This window comes from Lolium rigidum, chromosome 4 (assembly GCF_022539505.1).
Source record: "Lolium rigidum isolate FL_2022 chromosome 4, APGP_CSIRO_Lrig_0.1, whole genome shotgun sequence".
Taxonomy (NCBI): Eukaryota; Viridiplantae; Streptophyta; class Magnoliopsida; order Poales; family Poaceae; genus Lolium; species Lolium rigidum.
In genome coordinates, this window is record NC_061511.1 from 222,920,908 (window position 1) to 222,941,858 (window position 20,951).

A 20,951-nucleotide genomic window follows, 5' to 3' on the forward strand; every position below is an offset into this window, starting at 1 on the left:
CTGCTCGAAGGTGGGCGTGGTGAGGAGCGTGAGGTTGGAGGCGGCGTTGCTGAGATCCTCGCCGAGACCCGCCGACAGGGTGGAGAGCATGATCTTGTCATCGATCGGGAACTCCAAGTCACGGAGCTCATCGAAGAGACTCTCCAGCTTGAGGGCGTAGTCATCGAGAGACAAGTCGTTCGGTGGGTGCCGAAGAACTTCGTTGGAGGAAGGTGACCCGCTGGATTTTGTTGTCGGTGAAGAGGCCGGTGATCTTAGCCCAGACCGTGTGGGCGGAGTCACCGTCACGGACGACGGTGCGAAAGATGTCGTTGGAGACGGTCTGGTAGAACCAGCGGATGATGGTGGCGTCGATGGCGAGCCACTCGGGGCCGTGCGGCATGGCGAGGAGATCGATGGTGCCGTCGACGTGATCAAGGAGATCATACTCGCGGAAGAGCAGCCCAAAGTACGTCTTCCACGGGAAGAAGTTGGCAGCGGTGGTGGAGAGCTTCAGCGGCACGCGCTCGGCGATGGGAATGTCGCGGATGACGGCGACGGAGGGGCCGGCGAAGGGGTTGCTGCTGCTGGAGCCGGAGGAGAAACCGGAGCCGGAGGAGTCGAAGCGCTCCATGGCGATGGTGAGGGCCGGCGGCGCCCTAGATGAGAGGGGCGGCGGCTAGGGTTTGGAGTGGTGGCGGAAGCGGTGGTTGTGGGGATGGCCGGCGGCGCCCTAGGGAGGAGGAGGGGCGGCGGCTAGGGTTGGAGGGAGGGTGGCCGGCGGCGCCCCAAGGGAAGAGAAGGGCGGCGGCTAGGGCAGGACCCGAAGCACCAATAGGGCCGGCTGCTCATATATATATAGGCGGACACATGTACAATTATAGGTACAACCCTGAGAAAACACGGGGACCTATGTCTATACAATATGTTACTCAACAAGTATGTTCTCTAACTCTAAGAAAAAAAGATAAAATTGTGGTTATTTAATAATTTTGATCTTAGATTCTATTGCATAATGCAATAGCAATAGGGTATCAAGAATTTATGATAGCTTCAACTAATGTTTCATTGATAACTTCGGCAACAGATTTTGAAGTTCTAAAGATTTTATCGAAAAATATGGCACATAAAATGAGTACTACCGAGAACCTCACCTGATTGTACCATTCATGCTGCCAGTCACTAATACCCTTGACTCGAGCAGAGCGCTTGGTGTTTGAACAATGGTCATAACAGTGCGGCCTTTGTTGGAACTTATACACAGTTGCTTTCAGCTTTAACTTTCCACAGACCACTTAAAGTCATCGAGTCAGCAATTGCCAACCACTTCGAGCTCAGAGCACCATCTAGCTCATCAGAAGCTGTGGAGGAGTTCATGCTTGTTAACAGTGTCTTGTACTAGTCTATTAGCAAACAACATCGATCACTCACGACAGTCCTTTTTTCGACAAAGACTCACAACAGTCCTGGGGAATTCAGGCAAACTATATGCACTGATACAGTGATCAGCACCATAAGTCAGAATCAACACAAATATCTGAGCAAACACAACCACTGCATTTTTAAAGAACAAAAGAAACACGTGATCTGGTTGGCTGTTGACTCCAACGGTGGCGTACATGCAGCATAAAGTTTCCACAATGTTGACCTCTAAATGAAAAACAAATACTAGTACTTTTCTTCAGGCACAACAATATGTCACATTCGTTGGCTGGGTCAACAATGACTAGGAGAATCCCCATTTTCTGAAACACGTGGCATAGTTGTCTTCTTAAGCTTTCAGCTGGCAGTTCAAGGTCACCTAATCAGTAACTGCCTAACTCCTTCAAGCTGAGAGCACCACCTTGGTAGTGAGAAGCCTGGAGGGGTTCTTGTTCCAGGTGACGATGGAGGCCCTTATCTCTGCAGTTGTTGGTGATATTATCAGCAGAGCCATATCCATCATGTTCGGGAAGTGCCGCGAGCAGAAAACCACTGAGGAGGACCTGCAGAGGCTGCACCAACTGCTTATGAGGATATCTGCAGTCGTCGAGGAGGCCCAAGGGCGGTGCGTTACAAACCGAGGGATGATCCGTCAGATTAGCGCCGTGAAAGAGCATATGTTCAGAGGGTACTTCCTTCTCGACGCCTTCAGGTGCAGAGGGAAGAAAATGGAGGACAAGGAGGTGAGTTTTGCTAAATCCAAATTTAATCGGGCTAAGCGCTTACGCCTCCTTTCTAGCAATAGTCAAATTGAGAGCATGATAATTGGTAGAGATAGCAGTAAGGAGTTAAAGCAGGTTATTCTTGTCCTGGAGAACATGGTTGCTGATATGAAGGAGTTCGCTATATTTCTGATGAGCTACCCTCGCATATATCGACAACCTTATGGGGCATACTTATTTTTTGACAAGTACATGTTCGGCCGCCAAATGGAGAGGGAACTAGCCATCAGCTTCTTGCTGCACGATGAGCCTCCAGGGAATGAAAAAATTGGTGTCCTTCCAATTGTTGGTCCTTCACTTGTTGGGAAGAGTACTCTTGTGGAACATGTCTGCTACGATGACCGTGTGCGCAATCACTTCTCCTTGATCTTGCTCTACATCGAAAACGACCTAAAAGATGAAGCAGTGACAACTTTTAGAGATAATTGTGTGATCAAGCATCAAAATGTTGCCTTGAATGGAGAAAGGTCGTTGCTCATCATTGAGCTCTTAGGGGACGTGCATAGAGTGGCATGGAAGAGGTTGCTGCAGTCTGCTGAAAGATGCATGACACGTGGGGGCAAAATCATAATTACTAGCCGGTCAGAGAAGACAGTCAGTTTTGGAACAACAAAAGCCCTCAGGCTAAATTATTTGTCTAAAGAAGCTTACTGGTATTTCTTCAGGATGCTCGTGTTTGGCAGCACAGATCCAGAGGAGCACCCAAAGTTAACGTCCATAGCCATGGAGATAGCCTGTGAAATGTGTGGATCTTTCATGTTCGCATATATTGTTGCCAGCTTACTGAAAGCAAATCTCAGTGCTCGCCTCTGGTGCAGAGTTCTCAGACACCTTACGGAGCACAGGAAGAAGAATCTCTTCTTGTTAGGTGAATATCCTCTTGCGGATCGGCCTCGGTATGTTTGGAGCATGGCCAAAACTTGGCAAGGTTCTGAGGTTATTAAGTTCTTTATATGTGGTGACTACCAAAAAAGGCCTGCTTCTCACGGCGAGGATCCGAAGATAACAGCAGTGGATCTGCTGTCAGGGACCTGGAGCACTATGCCACAGGGGAAATTTGAGGTCTTGTCATGGAAGTCTCGCATACCACCATACTACATCTACACAGCTAATTGCCAGTTTGTCCGGCGTGAGAGTGGTCTCACCCTCACAGCATAGAGTATGGTGACATTGCTTAAAGTTACTGGTGGTTCTCTTCTTGTCTACTGGTCATGGCTCGACAGATCGGTACGTAGGCAAGACTTCCTATCTTGTTTATCTCAGTGTTAGTGGTTGATTTAAGTTGTTGTGTTTCTTCCTTTCTTGACCACTTGTTGGGTATTTGGAACCCAGTAGCAAAATCGTGTAAGGCTCAAGTGCTGATTGTGTTTGTAAGTACACTCTTCATCTCAATAAACAAATACTGCGTATCTAGCTAATATTTCTACAGACTATTTTGACTCTTGGGACAGAGCTGATACATCTTCCTATTATCTAGCATAATTTTCAACCACTTGACAAGCATGTTTCCTTTACATGAACGATGATACCGCTCAGTTGGAGTTAGGGCGTCCTCAACGTCGCGCCGATCTCCTAAACAGCTGGTGCAACCTCTGCAGATCTTCTCGCACAGTTTGGCGCTTCTCAGCCATGATGCTGGTTAAGTGTCATGTATCCCCACAAAACACAAGTGTGTTGTAGCAGACAACTGCACTCGTGACAGTCTGGGGAGTTCAGGGCACCTCCATTCGCTGATACAAAGGCCAGTACCTGAAAATTTACACGGATATTTTGAGCTAACAAACATGAAACAACAGTCGAAAGAACACAGCGTGCAAACATAACTGCTAGATTGTGCAGGTGCCGGAAACGACTGAAGAACAATGTAATCTGGTTGCTGATCTCAACGGGGAAACATTATGCCAGCTTCGTCTGATGGGTCAACAAAGACTAGTAGAATCTCCATTTTCTGAAACTCAAAGTGCACTTGTCTTAGCTTTCAGCTGACTTTTGTAGTGGACCATCTTGGGATCATAGGATGTATGTCTTGATCAAGTTGCTTGATCGAGGACTTTTACTCAAAAATAGTGTACTACACATGCCTGGCACAGGGTATATATATTCAACGTAGGATGATCTCCTTGCAAAAACACTGAAGATGGCCGACTAAATATGGAGATCAAACCAATAGCGGTAAAACACAACTCTATTAACTAAATCTGATAACAGATCCAACGACAAATATTGAGAAACAAATGACGGTTTACATGTCTCATGAAGCAAAAACAGTATAAATCCTGCGCTCAACAGGTTACTCAACAAGGCTATCGACTCACGGAAGTTCAACTTCGACTATAACAGCAAACGAACAGACGACTAAAGAACAAACTATAACAGCAAACAAACTGATTTAGCAAATGCTTGGAGGCAATGCATGCCCAGAAACTCTTGGGCATAGATAGAGATCACTTCTTCTCCTCCCGCTCACGGTTCCACTGCTCAATCTTCGCCCTCCGCTCCTCACTGTTTTCCCTGACAGGGCTCCTTCCACGCCTCGGTGGGCTGCCACCATACCTGCGCCTGTCTCCACCATCGTGCCTGTCATACCTGCCACCTCCACCTCCACCCCTCCTCCCACCACCGCCACCGCCACGGTAGCCACCATCTCCACCACGGTAACCGCCATCGCCACCACGGTAGCCGCCATCACCACCACCTCCACGGTAGCCACCATCACCACCACCTCCACGGTAACCACCATCACCACCACCTCCACGGTAGCCACCACCATCACGACCATCACGGCGGAAGTCACCACCGCGATCACGGTTGTCTCTCCTGTTCTGTGGGCTTGGGCTGCGGCTTCTCCCGTGGCTCCTCCTGGAACGCCCCCCATACAGCTTCCTCCTGAGCTCTCTGCCAATCTGCTTCACGTGCATGAAATTACAGTAGCCACCACGGTTGCAGCTGTTCTCCTCATACTGCCTACAGGTGGCCTCACGGAAGTCTGTCACAGGGGAGTACTCCACAATAATAGGGCGGCCAGAGTAAAAACGGCCCTGAAGGGCGTTGTGAGCAGCCACTGCCTGCTCTTCCTCCCTGAACTGGACATAGACATTGCCAATCATATGGTCAGCAAGGTTGTCACATACATTCAGGGTCTCAACCTCACCAAACTTGCTCAGCTCCTCATAGATGTCCTCATAGAAGTCCTCAAAGTGCTCCTGCATCTTCTCAGGAGCAATAGCCTGGCCTTGGGCATCAACTCCAGGGGTGATCATATCAGGTCGCTGATACATGTTAGCAAGCACAATAGTTGGTGATGTGGTTGGCCTGTTGTGCAGACGGGAGCAACGATCCCCATGACGGCAAGCTCCAATCTTGAAGTAAAAGGGGCAGTTGACCCTGTCCTTCTCAGTGCCAAATATTGAAGCCAAGTGCTCCGCCATGGTTTTGAGAGCACTTCAGGTGGCACCTGTACAAGAACAAAATAAGAAGCAGCAACATCAATAATCATTATCAAAATCACAGGAAACCATGTGCTGACATAAACATGATTGGATTCTCGGCAAAAACAGGGAGCAAGGAATACTGGAATACCTTGATTAAGGTCGTCATAGTGCATTACAGAAGACAAAATATGGAAGGGGATATATAGGATTAAACCAAACCAGGTTCACAAGACCTATGTATATCTTTTAATATCACCAACATGTACAATTCCTGTGAATTTACCCCTGTAACACTCACTGTGTGATTGGAACATTATAAAGCTCAAGCTCTTGTTCGAAAACCCTAATCGCAGTTCCTTTTTAACCTAATCTGCACACTTACTCAAAAGTGTTAATATTAAGAGAACAAGCTGAATAGAAAGAAGGCCAAAAGAACCACTATCTACTACATCAGGACAAGATCTTGCTCCTATAGTGATCAGTTTTTAACCTACATCTGCACACCGTTCAAATCGGTTAAAGCCAGAAGGAAAGAGATGAATGTGTTTCTGCAACTAGAATGTTAGTGTTTCTCCCCCTGCAACTGCAAAAAGAGACCAAACAACATAGAACAAAAAGAAAGAACTTTTTGCCTGTTGCACGAGGGCACTCCTGGGGTGGTAGGCCTTGTTATATCCGTCCGACAAAGATTATTATTTGATCCGTTTTAAAACCTAATCTGCACACCGTTTTAGACCATTAATCTTTGATTGAAAAGAAAAACCCAAAACAAACAAGAAATAAATACAAAAAGGATCGGCATAGATGGACAGATAATTTAGACTGATACATATATGTTGAAAAAACCTCTTGTAATCCAGTAAAACGTGTCTAAATCATAATTCCCAACTTGCTCGAAATGGAGGCTATTGGTATAGGTCTGGCCTAAGAACCGCCCAGGTGTTCCGACAAACAAACTCTGCTATCATCCCCACACCAAAACGATTCAACAAAGTGCACTCGACAGCCAGCAATAGCTGAGATGGGGCTTAATTTGGTAAAAACAACAGCATAGCTTCAAAACCCAGACAAGTTTTAAGCATCTAGTTCTTAACCATAAATTGAATTTCCCTGTTAGTTGGCATCAACAGAATTTCAACATGGAACTTTGAGAAGCGTAGATTCAACTCCACTATTAGTTAAACTGACAAAATTTCAGCACCAACTGCTAAGCCATAAATTCGATTCCCCTAATAGTTAATATCAATAGAATTCCACCAGTGTTTGGAGAGCCCTAGATTCATCCCAACATAAAATCCTGAGCCAACAAAAAAAATCGGGGTACATAATCCCTAACACCTAATCTCAACATAATCCCTAGCACATAGTTCGCACAACCCTAGATTCAATCCCCTAACACCTAATCTCAACACAATCCCGGCGCGAACTCCCCAATCTGTAAGACAAGCGATCTACTCTATTTCCAGGAAAACTAAAACATCTAACCGCATCCGACGACATCTATCGGGCACAAATCACCGAAACCGACCACGCAGGAAATCCACCACGAAACATAGATCGGTGGCTGATAGCAACCTAGGGTTCGGGCGGAAGGGCGGGCGGGCACGCACCTCGGGAGGGAAGAACCGCGGCGCGTCGACGATCGATCCTGCGGGCTGGCGGGCGTGCGCGGACCTGGTTCAGGCGGCGCGTTGGGGTGGAGAGAGGGATCGGAGGAGGGGGAGGGCACGCGTAGATATAGCCTGGTGGAAGGGCACGGGAGGCCGGGCGTGTGGGTGGTTTTGGGCCGTCGATTGTGTGCCGATGGCTGGGATTAGCTGGTGAATTTGTCTATTCTTGGACTCGATATGGATGCGGTACTTGAGTCGGTTAAGGAAACTTACTCCGTGTCGATGGAAAACAAAGTTGAGTATGCCGCAAGAAAAAACTAGGGTCACGGGAATAATATTTAATTTAAGGAGCCTTCTAGAAAGTAGTACGAGGTCGTAAAACCGAAACAATTTTGGTTAACGGTTTCAAGTCATCAAGCATGGACCAGACAAGCTCCGCCACCTAGAAACACATCGCCGCTTCCACGTTGTGTTCTGTACGTGGGCTAGGTATTTTTTTTATGGATATGCATCAAAAGTAAAGATTTTATATAGCTCATGAGAAGATGATAAATCAAGTGATGATCGTTATTAAGTTTGAGAAGGGCAAGTTCAAGATGCGCATATCGAGAAGATCATACTTAAAGTTGGCCGTCCATTTGGTAATAATGAACACGTGAAGATGTACCTTAATGAAGCTATCTCATAGCGGTGTATGGGAAAATAAATTATGAGTCTTCACAAAGCAACAATGATCAAGTAAAGCATTCCGCTTGAATTCATTAAAGTAAAATGGGATGCACAAAGTAAAGATATGATCTTGCTAGGTTTTCCTTTTACCAGTCTCAAGATGGATGTTGGAAGACCGGGTTATAGGATAGGTAGCACTATCAAGAGTGGCTTTTGGTTGGCTAAATTGATCACACCGCCTTAGGGAGCTTAATCATTTGCACATTTTGCATCCCTTATTCTTGTTTCTTCCTGGTGTTTCTGTTTGCGAGATCTTGAGCTTATTCCTAGTTTTTTAACAAGTTCAAGTTCATCGAAAACATAGTTCGTATGCATTTTCTATTTCGTTTCCGGGTTTGGAGGTTTTTTGTTTGGATTTTACTTGTCATTAACTGTACAACAAAATTAGTTTCATCTTAATCGGAGTTCGGGAACATTGCGTGAGTTTAGTTCTTTTGAGAAAACTGTAGTTTGGAGTATTTGTGCCATACCGGTGAGCGAACCAGCAATGTCGGGCTCACCACCGACCCATTTCGTGAGTTGCCGACCTATACGGCAGTGACGCCGAAGCAGGTTATTGGTTGGTCTCTTTCAGGGATGGCTCGGTCGCCTGCCAACGGTTCGGCGCAGGCCCTAACTGTTGTGGGTATACTTCATAGGTGTACCATCGACAGTGCCTAGATCCGGCAAGCCCGGGTGGCCCACAGACGGTGATGAGGCATGTGGCCCATCGGGCGGCCCAGTTGCTGTTGATCATGAAGGGAGAAGTCCAGCCCAGGATCGGCGGGCCGGATCCGTACCGACATAGAAGTAACCCGGATCCATGGAGGCCCATGAGGAACCCGGATCCGATACGACGTATATGGAAGACGGATCCGTGACGTGCACGGCAAGATATTGTACCGTAGTTAGGGCTGTCCGTAATCCGGCTAGGACTCTCCATGTAAACCCTAGATCCGTGCGCCTTTATAAGCCGGATCCCGGGAGCCCTAGAGGCACAACCACAACTCATTGTAACAACGCGAAAGCGCCCGGATAATTCCGGACAAGCGGCAGTAGGCCCCGTCATCGTGCGGGTGTTCCGAAGCCGGGTAACTCGCGTACCACCGTCCCGTGTGCACTCCGCCCTATGGCCCCTACTTCTTCTCCCCTCGTGAGGATCCCTCCTCCGAGGTACCGTCGATTAGGCAACGACGGTTGGCGCCCACCGTGGGGCTCGTGGCGTCCGGAGGCCGGAACCGGGAGGGTTCCGCCATGGGAAGCTACGACGACACCATCGCCGTGGGGCGAGTCCTCTACGCCGGAAATCTGCCGATCGTCCCTCCGGATGAGTGCTGGATTCCGGCTAAAACCGACCCCATCAAGCTCTCCATCGTCCCAGTTGGCGGCATACACATCTTCATCGGGGAAACCGTCGATTCCGATGGAAACCCACTGGTAAGTAGCGCTGACGCGACCGCCGCCGAGCGAGGACGCAGTCGCGAAGATCCGATCCGAGACGCCGGAACTTCCTAGTGAGGATTCCGCCTTAGATCCGGAAAAATCAAAGCCCACCCAATCCGCCCCCGAGCAGGAAACAAAGGTGGAAGACCAATGCGGATCCGCCCGGGTTTCCCGTGTGTTAGAGAAGCAAAGGTGTCACTTCGTACACTTCTTGGCCCATACCGCCGGAACCGCCCCTCAAGCAGTCGGAGCTGGTCCTGAGCAGGAAGAGGCACCGGAAAACGTCGCAGATCCGGGTCAGGCTCAGCCTGTCGGAGAAAGCAAAGCTCCGGGTGAAGAGTCGATCTTGGGCAACCTGAGCCCAATCTCCGGTGATACCGCGTCCATGGAATCCGATGACTTCGTCCGAAAGCTTGAGGAGTACGGCCGCGACGATCAGCCCGAGGTCGATTCCGCCTTACCTAAGCGGGTCCTCGCAACCGTGGCACCGCCGGAAGAGCAGGAAGGTGAAGACGAAAACACCGCCTCCGACCCCGGACCGTCCAATGTCGGATCTCCGCTAGATCGGATCCGTCCCCCGAGGATGTCCTGTCTCCGGAAGAGCTGGTCGAACAAGCACGCATGGACCTGGTCGCAAAGTCCGGTGTCCTCAATAAACCAATAACCCCCGATGATGCCGCAGATCCGGAAGCTCTAGAAGCAACAAGACAGGAGATGCTAGCTACCGCCAAAAAGTTCGCAAATACCGCAGCTGCGATGCTTGGACGAGAGGACGAAGCGGCCAACTTCGTGGAACACTTCAAGAAGAAGGACCGCGAGGTCGATGAATCTCTTGCAAAGGTCGGGGAGCTTGAGAAGCACCGGGAGGCCAAGGTAAAGTTCGTCGAAGAGGAGGAAGCTAGGATCGGGCGTGAAGCCATCCCTCCCCGCAGGATTACCTTCGCCACCCCCACGGTACGGCAGCCGCTCGCAACTCCAAAGGACAATATGAAGAAGGCTGCTGAGATCTTAAAGAAGAAGAACGAGGAGATTGACATCGAACTCGTTCGCACGCTCGTTGCTTCAGCGAGTGAAGCGACGAGCAAGGCCGACACTTCGCGCAGGTTGGAATCCAATCCGGATCAATGTGTATCTACCGCGCGAAGGACGCCCGTGTCAATCGCCACCCTGATGATGAATCACGCACCGGATCCTCGGAACGCGGAAGGAAAGTCAGGGAACACCCAAATCCTATCCCCGTACCGTCAAAGACGCCACCGTCAGATCCAAGAAAGGGAAAGGATGCAATGTACTCTGGACGTGAGAAGTACCGGAACCCCTCTCCTCCGCCTAATGGTTACCCGCGACCCCCTCGCCGCCGTAGTCCAGCCGGAAACACCAGGCCCCAGGGGCATGGTGGAATCGTTATCCGCAACAACGTGCTGCCAAGAAACGAAAACAGGGAGCGCTCGCCGGAACCGCGCCGGAACCAGAACATCCCTCAGGAGCCGGAGCCCAGGAGGAGTCGGAATGAGGAGCGCGACCCAGAGCCTCGCCGAAGCCATAACCCGGAGCCCCGCCGGCACGACCAAGGCAGCCAACGCCACGGCGAAGGCAGCCATAGGAGCCGGAGTCAGCACCGAGAGGGGCGAGGAGAATCGAAGCCGGAAGCAAGAAAGCGGACCGACCACCTCGCAGGTCTCCTCACCTCCACCTAGCGGTGGTGGCGGAGGTGGAGGCGGAGGCGGCGGCCGAAGATCTCGCTCTCGCTCAAAATCTCCACGCCACGGCTCGCGCGACGCGCGGGACCGCCTCAACGAGTACAGAACTGACTACATTGGTCCGAAGTGCTTTGGCAGAATGATTCGAGAAGAACCAAAGCCAAGGAGCTCCCTCAAGCTACCCGGAAATCTGAAGCATTATGATGGCACCGAAAGGCCGGATACCCGGATTGAGGACTACTACAATGCAGTAACCTTCGCCGGAGGAACCCCTAACATCGCCCGCCGCATGCTCCAGCTTGTACCTTGTAGGACCAGCCCGGATCCGGCTCGGCGACCTCGAGAAGAACTCCATCTTTTGCTCGGTTCGACCCGAAGACCGCTTTGAGAAACACTTCGGGGGCACCTACAAAAGACCCGCCACAAGCAAGCGACTTACAAGCTTGTATCCGGAAGAAGGGAGAAACCTCAAGAAACTTCCTCACACGATGGTTGGCATGCAGAACGAGTGCGAAAACGTCGATCACACCACCGCCATGTACGCCTTTATTGGTGGACTGCAGAGAGGAGGATTGCTGAGACATAAGCTTACATGTTTGGCTAACGCCAACAAACTGACTCTGGATGAGATGATCTCCATCGCCAGTGATCACACTGCCGCCGATGACGACGCGGGCGGTGACATCGCAGCTACAGCAATCCCCCTGCACCAGCAGAAGAAGAACCGCGATAACGGTAACAATAGCGGCCACAAACGCAAAAACCCTGATGACCAGAAGAGTGGCGGATCCGAGATGGTCGCCATGGCGTTCCAACGCGGAGGTTCAGGAGGCGGAAGAGGACGCGGCCGTGGAGGCGGAGCCGGCAGGGGTCAGCAGCATGGCACCGAGGTCACCGCCGGCGGATCCCGCGCCCCGCAAACCTACGAGGAGTACAGAGACATGCCCTGCCTGGCCCACTTGGATCCGGCTACGGGGAAGTCCACTCATACCAACCGCAACCGCAAATGGGTCAACGACCTCAAGAACGACCCGGAGGCGAGGATACAAGCGAGCCCGGAAGCACCGCCCACGCGGCAAAGGAGGCAAGGGGAAGAACAAGGACAAGGAGGAGGACAGTTCCGAGGCGATGGACGAGGATGATAACTCGCCGGATCCCAAAGCCGGAACCGCAGGAAAATCCAACCCCTTCGAGAAGAAGAGCGTGGGGGCTTACCACACCTTCCTCGGAACCCCCACAGTCCGCGCTTCAAAATCAGCTACCCGGTTCCTGAACGCCACAGTTCCGGCTGTGCCGCAGTATGTCAGGTGGTCGGAAGTTCCGTGCACATTTGACAGGGCGGATCATCCCGCCTCTGTGCCAAAAGAATATTACGCCTTGGTTGTGAGTCCCCGCATAGACGGGTATGACTTCTCCAAGTGCCTCATGGATGGCGGAGCCAGCTTGAACATCATGTACCTGGAGACTCGGAGCGGATGAACCTCACCAAGGAACAGCTCAAGCACAGCGACAACCGAGTTTCACGGCGTGGTTCCGGGTAAGAAGGCGAACTCCCTCGGCAGCATCACACTTCCCGTGGCCTTCGGCGATGTTCATAATTTCCGCGAGGAGAAGATCACGTTCGAAGTTGTGCCCTTCAAGAGCTCCTACCATGTCATCTTCGGCAGGCCCACCTACCACAAGTTCCACGCAAGGGCGTGCTATATCTACAACAAGCTCAAGATGCCGGGTCCCAACGGTATGATCACCATAACCGGAGACTACAAAAAGGCTCATGAGTGCGAGTTGGGCGAAGCCGCCTTCGCGAGTCCGTCATATCCGGAGAAGAGCCGAAAGGCTACGGGGCCGCGGTGGATCCGACCGAGATGCGGACCACCAAGAAGCAGATCTCCGAGCGAGAAAACCTCCTTCAAGCCCGCGATAGAAACTAAGAAGCATGACCTTATTCCGGGTGACTCTTCCAAACAGGTTTCGGTCGGGGCAAACATGGACCCTAAATAGGAAAGCGCGCTCGTCGAGTTCCTCCGCGCTAACATGGATATCTTCGCATGGCAACCTTCGACATGTCCGGAGTACCTAGGGAACTCGCCGAGCACTACCTCAACATCAATCCGGGGCTAAACCAGGTGAAGCAAGCTATGCGACGCTTTGGAGACAAGAAGCGCCGCGCCATAGGAATGGAACTAGCAAAGTTACTAGAAGCAGGTTTTGTAATAGAAGTTATTCACACCGATTGGGTCGCGAATCCCGTCCTTGTACCCAAAAAGAACACCGAAATACTAAGAATGTGCATCGATTACTCCGGCTTGAACAAACATTGCCCGAAGGATCCGTTCCCCTTGCCGCGCATTGACCAAGTCATTGATTCGACGGCAGGGGCGGAACTTCGTGTTTTCTTGATGCGTATTCCGGGTATCATCAGATCCGGATGAAGGAATCCGACCAAAAGGCGACTTCATTCATAACCCCGTTTGGTACTTACTGCTATGTTACTATGCCTTTTGGTTTGAAAAATGCAGGTGCTACTTACCAGCGTACGATGCAGCGGTGCTCGAAGGACCAAATTGGCCGGAACGTGCACGCTTACGTCGACGACATCGCGGTCATGACCCGGAAAGGATCCGACTTGATCGGCGACCTCACGTAAACCTTCAACAACCTCCGCAGGTACAAGATGATGTTGAATCCGCCGAAGTGCGTTTTGGCGTGCCAGCCGGAAAACTCCTTGGCTTCATAGTCTCTCACGAGAGGCATTGAGGTGAACCCGGAAAAGATCAAGGCAATCCCGTGTATCAAACGGCCAACTTGTCTCAAAGATGTGCAACGACTAACCGGTTGCGTTGCGGCAATCAGCGAGGTTTGTTAGCCGTCTTGGCGAGAAGGCGCTACCTCCGTACAAGCTGCTCGAAGAAAACAGACAAATTTGTGCCGGGACGACGCAGCCGACGCAGCCTCTCCGTGGGTTGAAGGAAATACTAACCTCCCCACCTATCTTGGCAGCCCCGAGTAGAGTCGAGCCAATGCTCCTTTATCCGGCGGCTACCAACAAGGTCGTCGACCTCGTCATCGTGGTGGAGCGAAAGGAAGAAGGTCATGAATATGACGTCCAAAGACCTGTCTACTACATAAGCGAGGTGCCGACGGAGTCAAAGCAAAGATACCCTCACTTTCGAAGCTAGCTTATGGAGTATTCCTAGGCAGCCGGAAATTGAGACACTACTTTCAAGAGCACCCGAGTAACGGTTGTGAGTAAAGCTCCGCCGTCAACAATTCTCAACAACGCCGACGCAACAGGACGAACGAGCTAAATGGGGCATCGAATTATCCGCCTTCGACATCGCTTACAAGCCAAGGACTCGCGGTCAAATCCCAAGTCTTGGCGGATTTCGTTGCAGATTGGACGAAGCTCCGGATGCAAGTCCGGAGCCGGAACCGAAACATGGGTCATGCACTTCGACGGATCCAAGCAGCATCAAGGCTCGGGAGCCGGAGTCACCCCGAAGTCCCCTACCGGAGAAGAAGCTGCAGTATGTTCTGCAGATCCACTTCGAAGCTACAAATAACATGGCGGAATACGAGGCTCTACTACACGGTCTGCGCATCGCTAAGGAAATCGGGATCAAGCACATCATATGCTGTGGAGATTCCGACCTGGTGGCACAGCAAGTAGCCGGAACCTGGAACGCCAGAAATTCCGTCATGGCGGCCTACAGAGACGAAGTTGACGAGATCGCCAAGAGCTTCCTCGGGTACGAAGTCAAGTACGTCAGAAGAGACGACAATACAGCGGCAGATATGCTATCCAAGCTCGGATCCGGCAGAAAGCCAATTCCGCCCGGAATTTTCCTAGAGCATCTCCGGATACCCTCTGTAAAGGGCGCTAACCCCGAAAACCCAGAAGTGGCAGTGTCCCCGGCTAAAGAGGTGTTGGCCACCATTCCGGCTTGGACACAGCCTTTCCTGGACTACCTCATCGATCAGAAGCTGCCGGAGGACGAGGTCCTCGCACGCCAGATCATCAGACGAGCACGATCCTACACAATTGTTGATGGACAGCTCTACAAACGAAGCGCAACAGGGGTATTTCTCAAATGCGTCTCAAATCAAGATGGCATTGAAATCCTCAGAGAGATCCACGCGAGGGACTGCGGGCACCATGCCGCCCCCGGATCACTCGTTGCAAAAGCTTTTCGGCTAGGCTTTTATTGGCTCACGGCTAAAGAAGACGCCGATAAGATAGTCAAGACCTGCCGAGGTTGTCGGTACTACGCTACTCAACCAAACGCTCCAGCCCAAGAGCTGAAGACCATACCTATCACCCGGCCATTTGCGATCGGGGGCTCGATATGGTTGGTAAGTTAAAAAGATCATCTCCTGGTGGTTGCGAATACCTCCTGGTCGCCGTTGACAAGTTCGAGCAAGTGGATCGAGGCCAAGCCAGTGAGAAAAGCCGACGGTGCTACGGCACTAAAATTTGTCATCAGCCTCGTAATGAGATTCGGCATCCCACACAGCATAATCACAGATAATGGCACAAACTTCGCTCAGGGAGAATTGAAGGATTACTGCGAGACAATGGGGATTCGATTGGACCTTGCATCTGTGGCTCACCCACAATCCAATGGTCAAGTCGAAAGAGCTAACGGTCTAATATTATCAGGAATCAAGCCACGTCTCGAAGAACCGCTGCGACGAGCAGCCGGAGCTTGGGCCGATGAACTGGACGCTGTTTTGTGGAGTTTGCGAACTACCCCTAACAGGTCAACGGGGTTTACCCCCTTCTTTCTGGTATACGGATCCGAAGCCGTGATTCCCTCTGACATCATCCATGATTCACCGCGAGTTTCCGCCTATAATGATGATACGGTCGACGAGGCTAGACAGCTATCTCGTGGACCCGATCGAAGAAGCTCGGAACCTAGCCGATCAGCGCTCCGCCATCTACCGGCAGAGGCTCCGACGCTATCACGGTCGTCGAGTCCGGAAACGCTCCTTCATGGCCGGAGACTTGGTCCTCCGCCTTCGACAGGTGAAAGACCATAAGCTGCAATCTCCATGGGAAGGACCCTTCGTCATCAGCAAAGTGCTTCATAACGGATCGTACTACCTTGTTGATTTCCGCGAGCTGAGGGATAGACCCGCTAACTGGCGCCGGAAACGCAAGCGTGAGGATCCGGATGACATATACGACGAAACAGATCGCCCTTGGAATATAGCACAGCTACGTCCTTTCTACACTTAGCATATTTTTCCGAGTTACAAACTCCGTAATAGTTATACATGATCAATGGAATAAAGCTTATGGTTCACTCTTTGAGTCTTTTACCTCCTTTACTTGTTCATTTTAGATCATGTAAGTTTTTTCCGACTAAAACCGCAGAGCTGGATGTTTTCCGCCTAGGCGTGTATAAAAGTTGTGATTTCTAAAACCGTCCTTTAGGACGTAAGCTTAAGTTTTCTGATTAAGTTGTTACCTGTTGCAAACTCGTGGATTCCTAGTAGCGATTTCCGGCACCTATGCCTGGGGGCTTGTTTCCGCGGTTATGGACGGATCGCCATTGGGCTTCGTCGCCGCTGGCGAGCATTTCCGGCTAAGGTTTTCCGGCTCGTGGAAGGTCAAGCGGGCAAGCCGGAGAATAACGAGATCGGCACTTGCTTTCCGACATAAAACGAAACATGCACATAATATTAAACGGATAGCGAGGATAAAGTGTTTCCGCCCCATGCATAATCGTTTCGTTCCTAGCTACTTAAAGAATTTAAAGTCTTATTACAAACCCTCGCCGGGGTCAAAATGATGCATTGTTTTTTCCCGCGAGAATAAAAGTTCTCATTCCCCCTTAGCCGGAGAAGTCTTGCCTTCCGGATCCTGTTCCTTGGCGCCTTCGGCCGGAGAAGACACGTCTTCATCACTTTCTTCGAGGCAGCGATGCTGGTCTTGGGTTCCTCTTGGGGAGTATTCTTCGAGCTGGTCCGAGTAAGCGGGTTCCGGATTCCGCGAGGTCGCGCCTTGGCGGCGAGTTCCTTCGAAGTTCCGCTTCTAAGGACTCGTCGGCGGGAAGGACGACCTTGTCGTAGAATTCCTCATGCCGGATCCTACGCGCGATACGGGTGTCGTAGCCGCTCACCGCATCCAGGAGAGCGCTAACATCCGCATCTGCAGGAACGCCCGTGGTTACCCGATCAAGATCAAGATCTGCATGATGCGCTAGGCACATGGTCAAGGCCATCGCAGCTGCGCCTCGGGCTGACGACGCTTGCAGATCCGTTACCGGCTCCGGCAGAACATCCATCTTTCCAATAAGTTTCCGGACGTCGCAAGTACGACTCCTCTTGATGGATAAGTTATAGCATATCTTGCGGGAGGCGGAGATGAGATCTTTGCGGTCATCGCCTCGCAAGTTGAAGAAGGTCATCTCGCGGGAACAAATTCCGGCGCTCTTCGGAATACCCAAGCGGTTCCGCACACAACGGTGAGGACATAAGCATAAAGTAAAGTGTCGGAACAAATATCCGGGCAAGGTTCTAGTATCGGTACCCAAGATGTTCTCATTGAGCAAATCCCAGTCGTTGTTCTGCGGTCTCCATATACTTCCGGAGTCCATTGAGCTCTTTTAGCTGAGATTTGATAGTTTCACTCGTCAACGTTTAGCTTCAATTTCAGCTCCGCTTTCTCCTTCGCATGCTCGGAGTTTTTCTCCGCCGACTGCTTTTCGGCTTGCTCTTTCTTAAGTTCCGCCTCCTTTAGCTTCGTCTCCAAATCTTGGTACGAGGAGCGCAGGTTCTCAAGTTCGGTCGAGGCTGTAGCAAGGGAAGAGGATGCGCCTATAATAATATAAGTTAACGAGTAAGTTCAAAGTCGGAAATTGGTTAATGACGAAGAAGGCGGAAACCAACCTTGGGCGTCCGCCAGTTGTTTAGCCAAATCTGCATTCTCATCCTTCAAGGTCCGGATACTTTCCGCCTGACTCAGAGTAACGCGGCGCTGCAAGGCAATGTTCTTGTGCAGCTCGTAGTGCAGCGCCTGCTTGTTCTGTAAAATTTACACGATGCAGGAATAAAGAATTCCGCTCGTAGCGATGGTTTCTCTTAAAAGCATCATTGCCGGAACTTTTCCGCCATAATGCTTGGGGGCTACTTGGTTCATTCTAAAAAACTTTCCCGGAAGTAATTTTTCTCTAAGCATCTAAGCGCTAACTACTTTTTCAGTTTCCGCTTACATGCTTGGGGGCTACTGGGGAGTACCTTTTGCTTACAGACGAGCTTGTCGAAGAACTGGCCGACATCCTTTTTAAAATCTTGAATCTCCGATGTCGCGGCATCGGGTTTCCCCGGGCATTGTTCGAGCATGGCGTTGAGCAGGTCTTGTTCAAGCTCCCATTTCTCCGCCTCGGACAGCTTGTTGAAGAACTTGGTAGCATACGCTTTGGGGGTGGAAGTGATGTCAGCCGGATCTCCGAAGTTCTTCGGAAAAACGACGATGTCGCCAGCGCCATCTCCGGCCTTCTCAGAAGAAGTGACTTCAGCCCCTCCTTGGCCTTGTTCTCCTGCATCTTCTTGGGCGGGGCCTTTGGCCTTGGGATCTTCTCCACCTACCTTGTCGGCTGCTGACCGGAATAATTTCCGGTGGAGTGTTGGTGGCGGGAGGGGGAGACGGGTCAGCTCGAGGAGGAGATGGCTGAGGAGTGGGGTGAGAAGCACTTGGCGGAGCCGGAGTAGCTGGACCGACTGCCGGAGATTTCTTCATGTATTTGGTAATGGGCTCCTGGCTGGCGGTCCGCGTGGCGGCGGGTTTCGGGTTCCCGCAAACAGGTGAAAGGATTCGGACAAGAGATAATTTCGCTAAGTTAAAATCGTGTCATGCTCGGAAACTTACGAGGCGCCGGGGATAATGGGGCGCGTGCCTTGGCCGGCTGTTGAGAGCATCCGTATACGTGCACGCTCCGCTTTCCTTGAGTCTAGCGGAGGTGGTTTTACCGTCTTCGGTTTCTTGGCGGAGGCCTCGCCGCTAGCTCCGGCTTCGAGCCGGAAGCCTTGGCGCGGGGACGCTTTGTAGGTCGAGGGGCCGCCTTGCGAGGTGCCTGTTCCTCTTCCTCCTCGTCGTCATCCGGAACCTCCTCCGCCGTGTCTTCGGTAACGGGAACACGGAGAATGGCGCGAAAGTCTTCCTCCGCCAAAGTGTTGAGCTGGAGGGAAAATGAATAAAGTTAAAGATGAACATCCAAAAGTTTGTGAAGTTTGAAACAGTGAAAAGGACGAAGCTTACCGGAGGACATTGGTCGTTTGTAAAAATGTCTTTGGTTAGTTCCGGGACCTGTTGGCCCCTCGGAATCTTCACCAACGTCTTGATCCTTCTCTTCAGAGAGTCGGCCGGAAGATCGTGGCGGGTAACCCGGAGAGGATCATCCGCCCCGGTATATGCGCACATCAGGCGCGCGTTGTAGCGTAGAGGCTGGATTCTCCGGGAAAACCAGCTAAGTGTAAGCTGGGCTCCGGTTAGCCCGTCGTGGACTAGCCAGGAGATTCTCCGCGCCGCCTTCTCCGGAGCTGGGGTGCAGGCGAGCGAAGGGACGAAGCTCCGGCTCGCGAGTTCTTCCGGAGGTTCGTTGATGAACCGAGGCAGGCCTTCATGGACCTTCGGAGCCGAAGCATTCTTCTCATAAAACCATCCGGCGTTCCGATGCCGGACGGATTCGTGTGAGTCATGGGGAGGGTACATGCGACTAGGGCGGAGCATAAACGTCATGCTTCCGCAGTTCACCATAGCTTTCTCCTTGGTTTCTTTCTTCACCCGGAAAAAGAACTGCCACAACTTAACGTCTGGCCGGATCCCAAGATGTCCTTCGCGGAGAGTCACGAAGTTGGACGGAAGAAGGTATGAGTTCGGGCAAATGTTGTGGGGCTGGAGCCCGTAGGTGCTGAGGATGGAGAGAAAAATTCCGAACAAGGAAGTGAAAGTCCGCGTTCCACCCAAGCCTTGGTCATAACGACTTCACCGGTTTCCGGCTTGGGGATGACGGAATCACGTGTGAAGCTCCGGTGTGAGGAGATCATTCCTTCGTTCGGAGCTCTCTAAGCTCCACGTCCGTGGTTTCGCGGGGCCACCATTGACCCCGTTCTCCTTCGCGGATCCGGGCCTTGGACGCCTTCTTGCTTTCCGCCTCCTGCACCTTTGCTGCCATCCGAGCTTGTCCCTCGAGTTCCTCTTGGAGCTCTTGAAGGGTAGGAATCCGGCTTGGAGCGGCGCTGGAAGATGCGGAAAAAGGTTGAGCTAGTCTTAAGTCGGAAATATATGGTGGCAGGAATGATATGGGATCCGGGCATATGGGTTCTATTTGGTTGAGATCCGGGCTACTCGAAGAGCTACCGGTGCAAAGTGACGATTCGAGTGGCATGCTTCCGGCTGCACCCATACAAAGTGTTTGAGTACCCGGATCACTGAACCTATCTTCTACACTACGTTGTCTTCTACAAGGCCGGCGTACTTACCGCTAATGGCGCGGTGGCTCGACGGAGCTCCGGCGGAGTTGAGGTCGCTGAACTTGGAGGAAGTCGACTCGCGTAACCACGAATCGGCGGCGGAGCGAGTTTCTCGTTCAAACGTGATGATCTTGGTGCGAGGGGAGCCTCGGTTCGGCGGCGCGCGAGGTTCACCGTGACGAAGTTCGCCGGAGTCTAGATCTGGCGGGCGGCGCGGCGCGAGGAGGAAGACGATGTGGTGAGAGGGGGTGAAAGAATGAATTTTTACCGGGCCGCGGGGTATTTATAGGCCGCGCTCGGAGATTCGGGATCCGGATCCGACGGTGGAAACTGAACGGTCACACCGTTGGATGGTTGACACGTGTTTAGGTCAAATGCGGTAAAACGACGTGGAGG

At 51.6% G+C, this 20,951-nt stretch overlaps 2 protein-coding genes across 4 annotated transcripts; one reads left to right on the forward strand and one right to left on the reverse strand.

Annotated features, from left to right (window-relative positions):
* The first annotated feature begins 1,672 nt into the window (after positions 1-1,672).
* On the forward strand, positions 1,673-3,591 carry LOC124649582 (disease resistance protein RGA2-like). The gene has a single exon (XM_047189184.1). It carries the CDS (start codon positions 1,866-1,868, stop codon positions 3,339-3,341), a length of 1,476 nt encoding a protein of 491 aa, XP_047045140.1. The 5' UTR covers positions 1,673-1,865; the 3' UTR covers positions 3,342-3,591.
* A 759-nt stretch (positions 3,592-4,350) lies between these two features.
* Positions 4,351-7,302, reverse strand: LOC124707131 (splicing factor U2af small subunit B). Of its 3 annotated transcripts, XM_047238791.1 has the most exons (3): positions 7,225-7,291; positions 5,763-6,332; positions 4,351-5,637 (listed from the first exon to the last, which is right to left on the reverse strand). In XM_047238791.1, exon 3 carries the CDS (start codon positions 5,609-5,611, stop codon positions 4,628-4,630), a length of 984 nt encoding a protein of 327 aa, XP_047094747.1. In that variant the 5' UTR covers positions 5,612-5,637; positions 5,763-6,332; positions 7,225-7,291; the 3' UTR covers positions 4,351-4,627. The 3 variants fall into 3 exon arrangements, with proteins under 3 accessions (XP_047094747.1, XP_047094748.1, XP_047094749.1); XM_047238792.1 differs by lacking the exon at positions 5,763-6,332 and having other exon boundaries at positions 7,225-7,302; XM_047238793.1 differs by lacking the exon at positions 7,225-7,291 and having other exon boundaries at positions 6,247-7,129.
* Between the last annotated feature and the right edge of the window lie 13,649 nt (positions 7,303-20,951).

Coding starts and splice junctions, on each gene's coding strand:
- LOC124649582 (XM_047189184.1), top strand. CDS start 1,866: ATGGAGGCCCTTATCTCTGCAGTTGTTGGTGATATTATCAGCAGAGCC.
- LOC124707131 (XM_047238792.1), bottom strand. CDS start 5,611: ATGGCGGAGCACTTGGCTTCAATATTTGGCACTGAGAAGGACAGGGTC.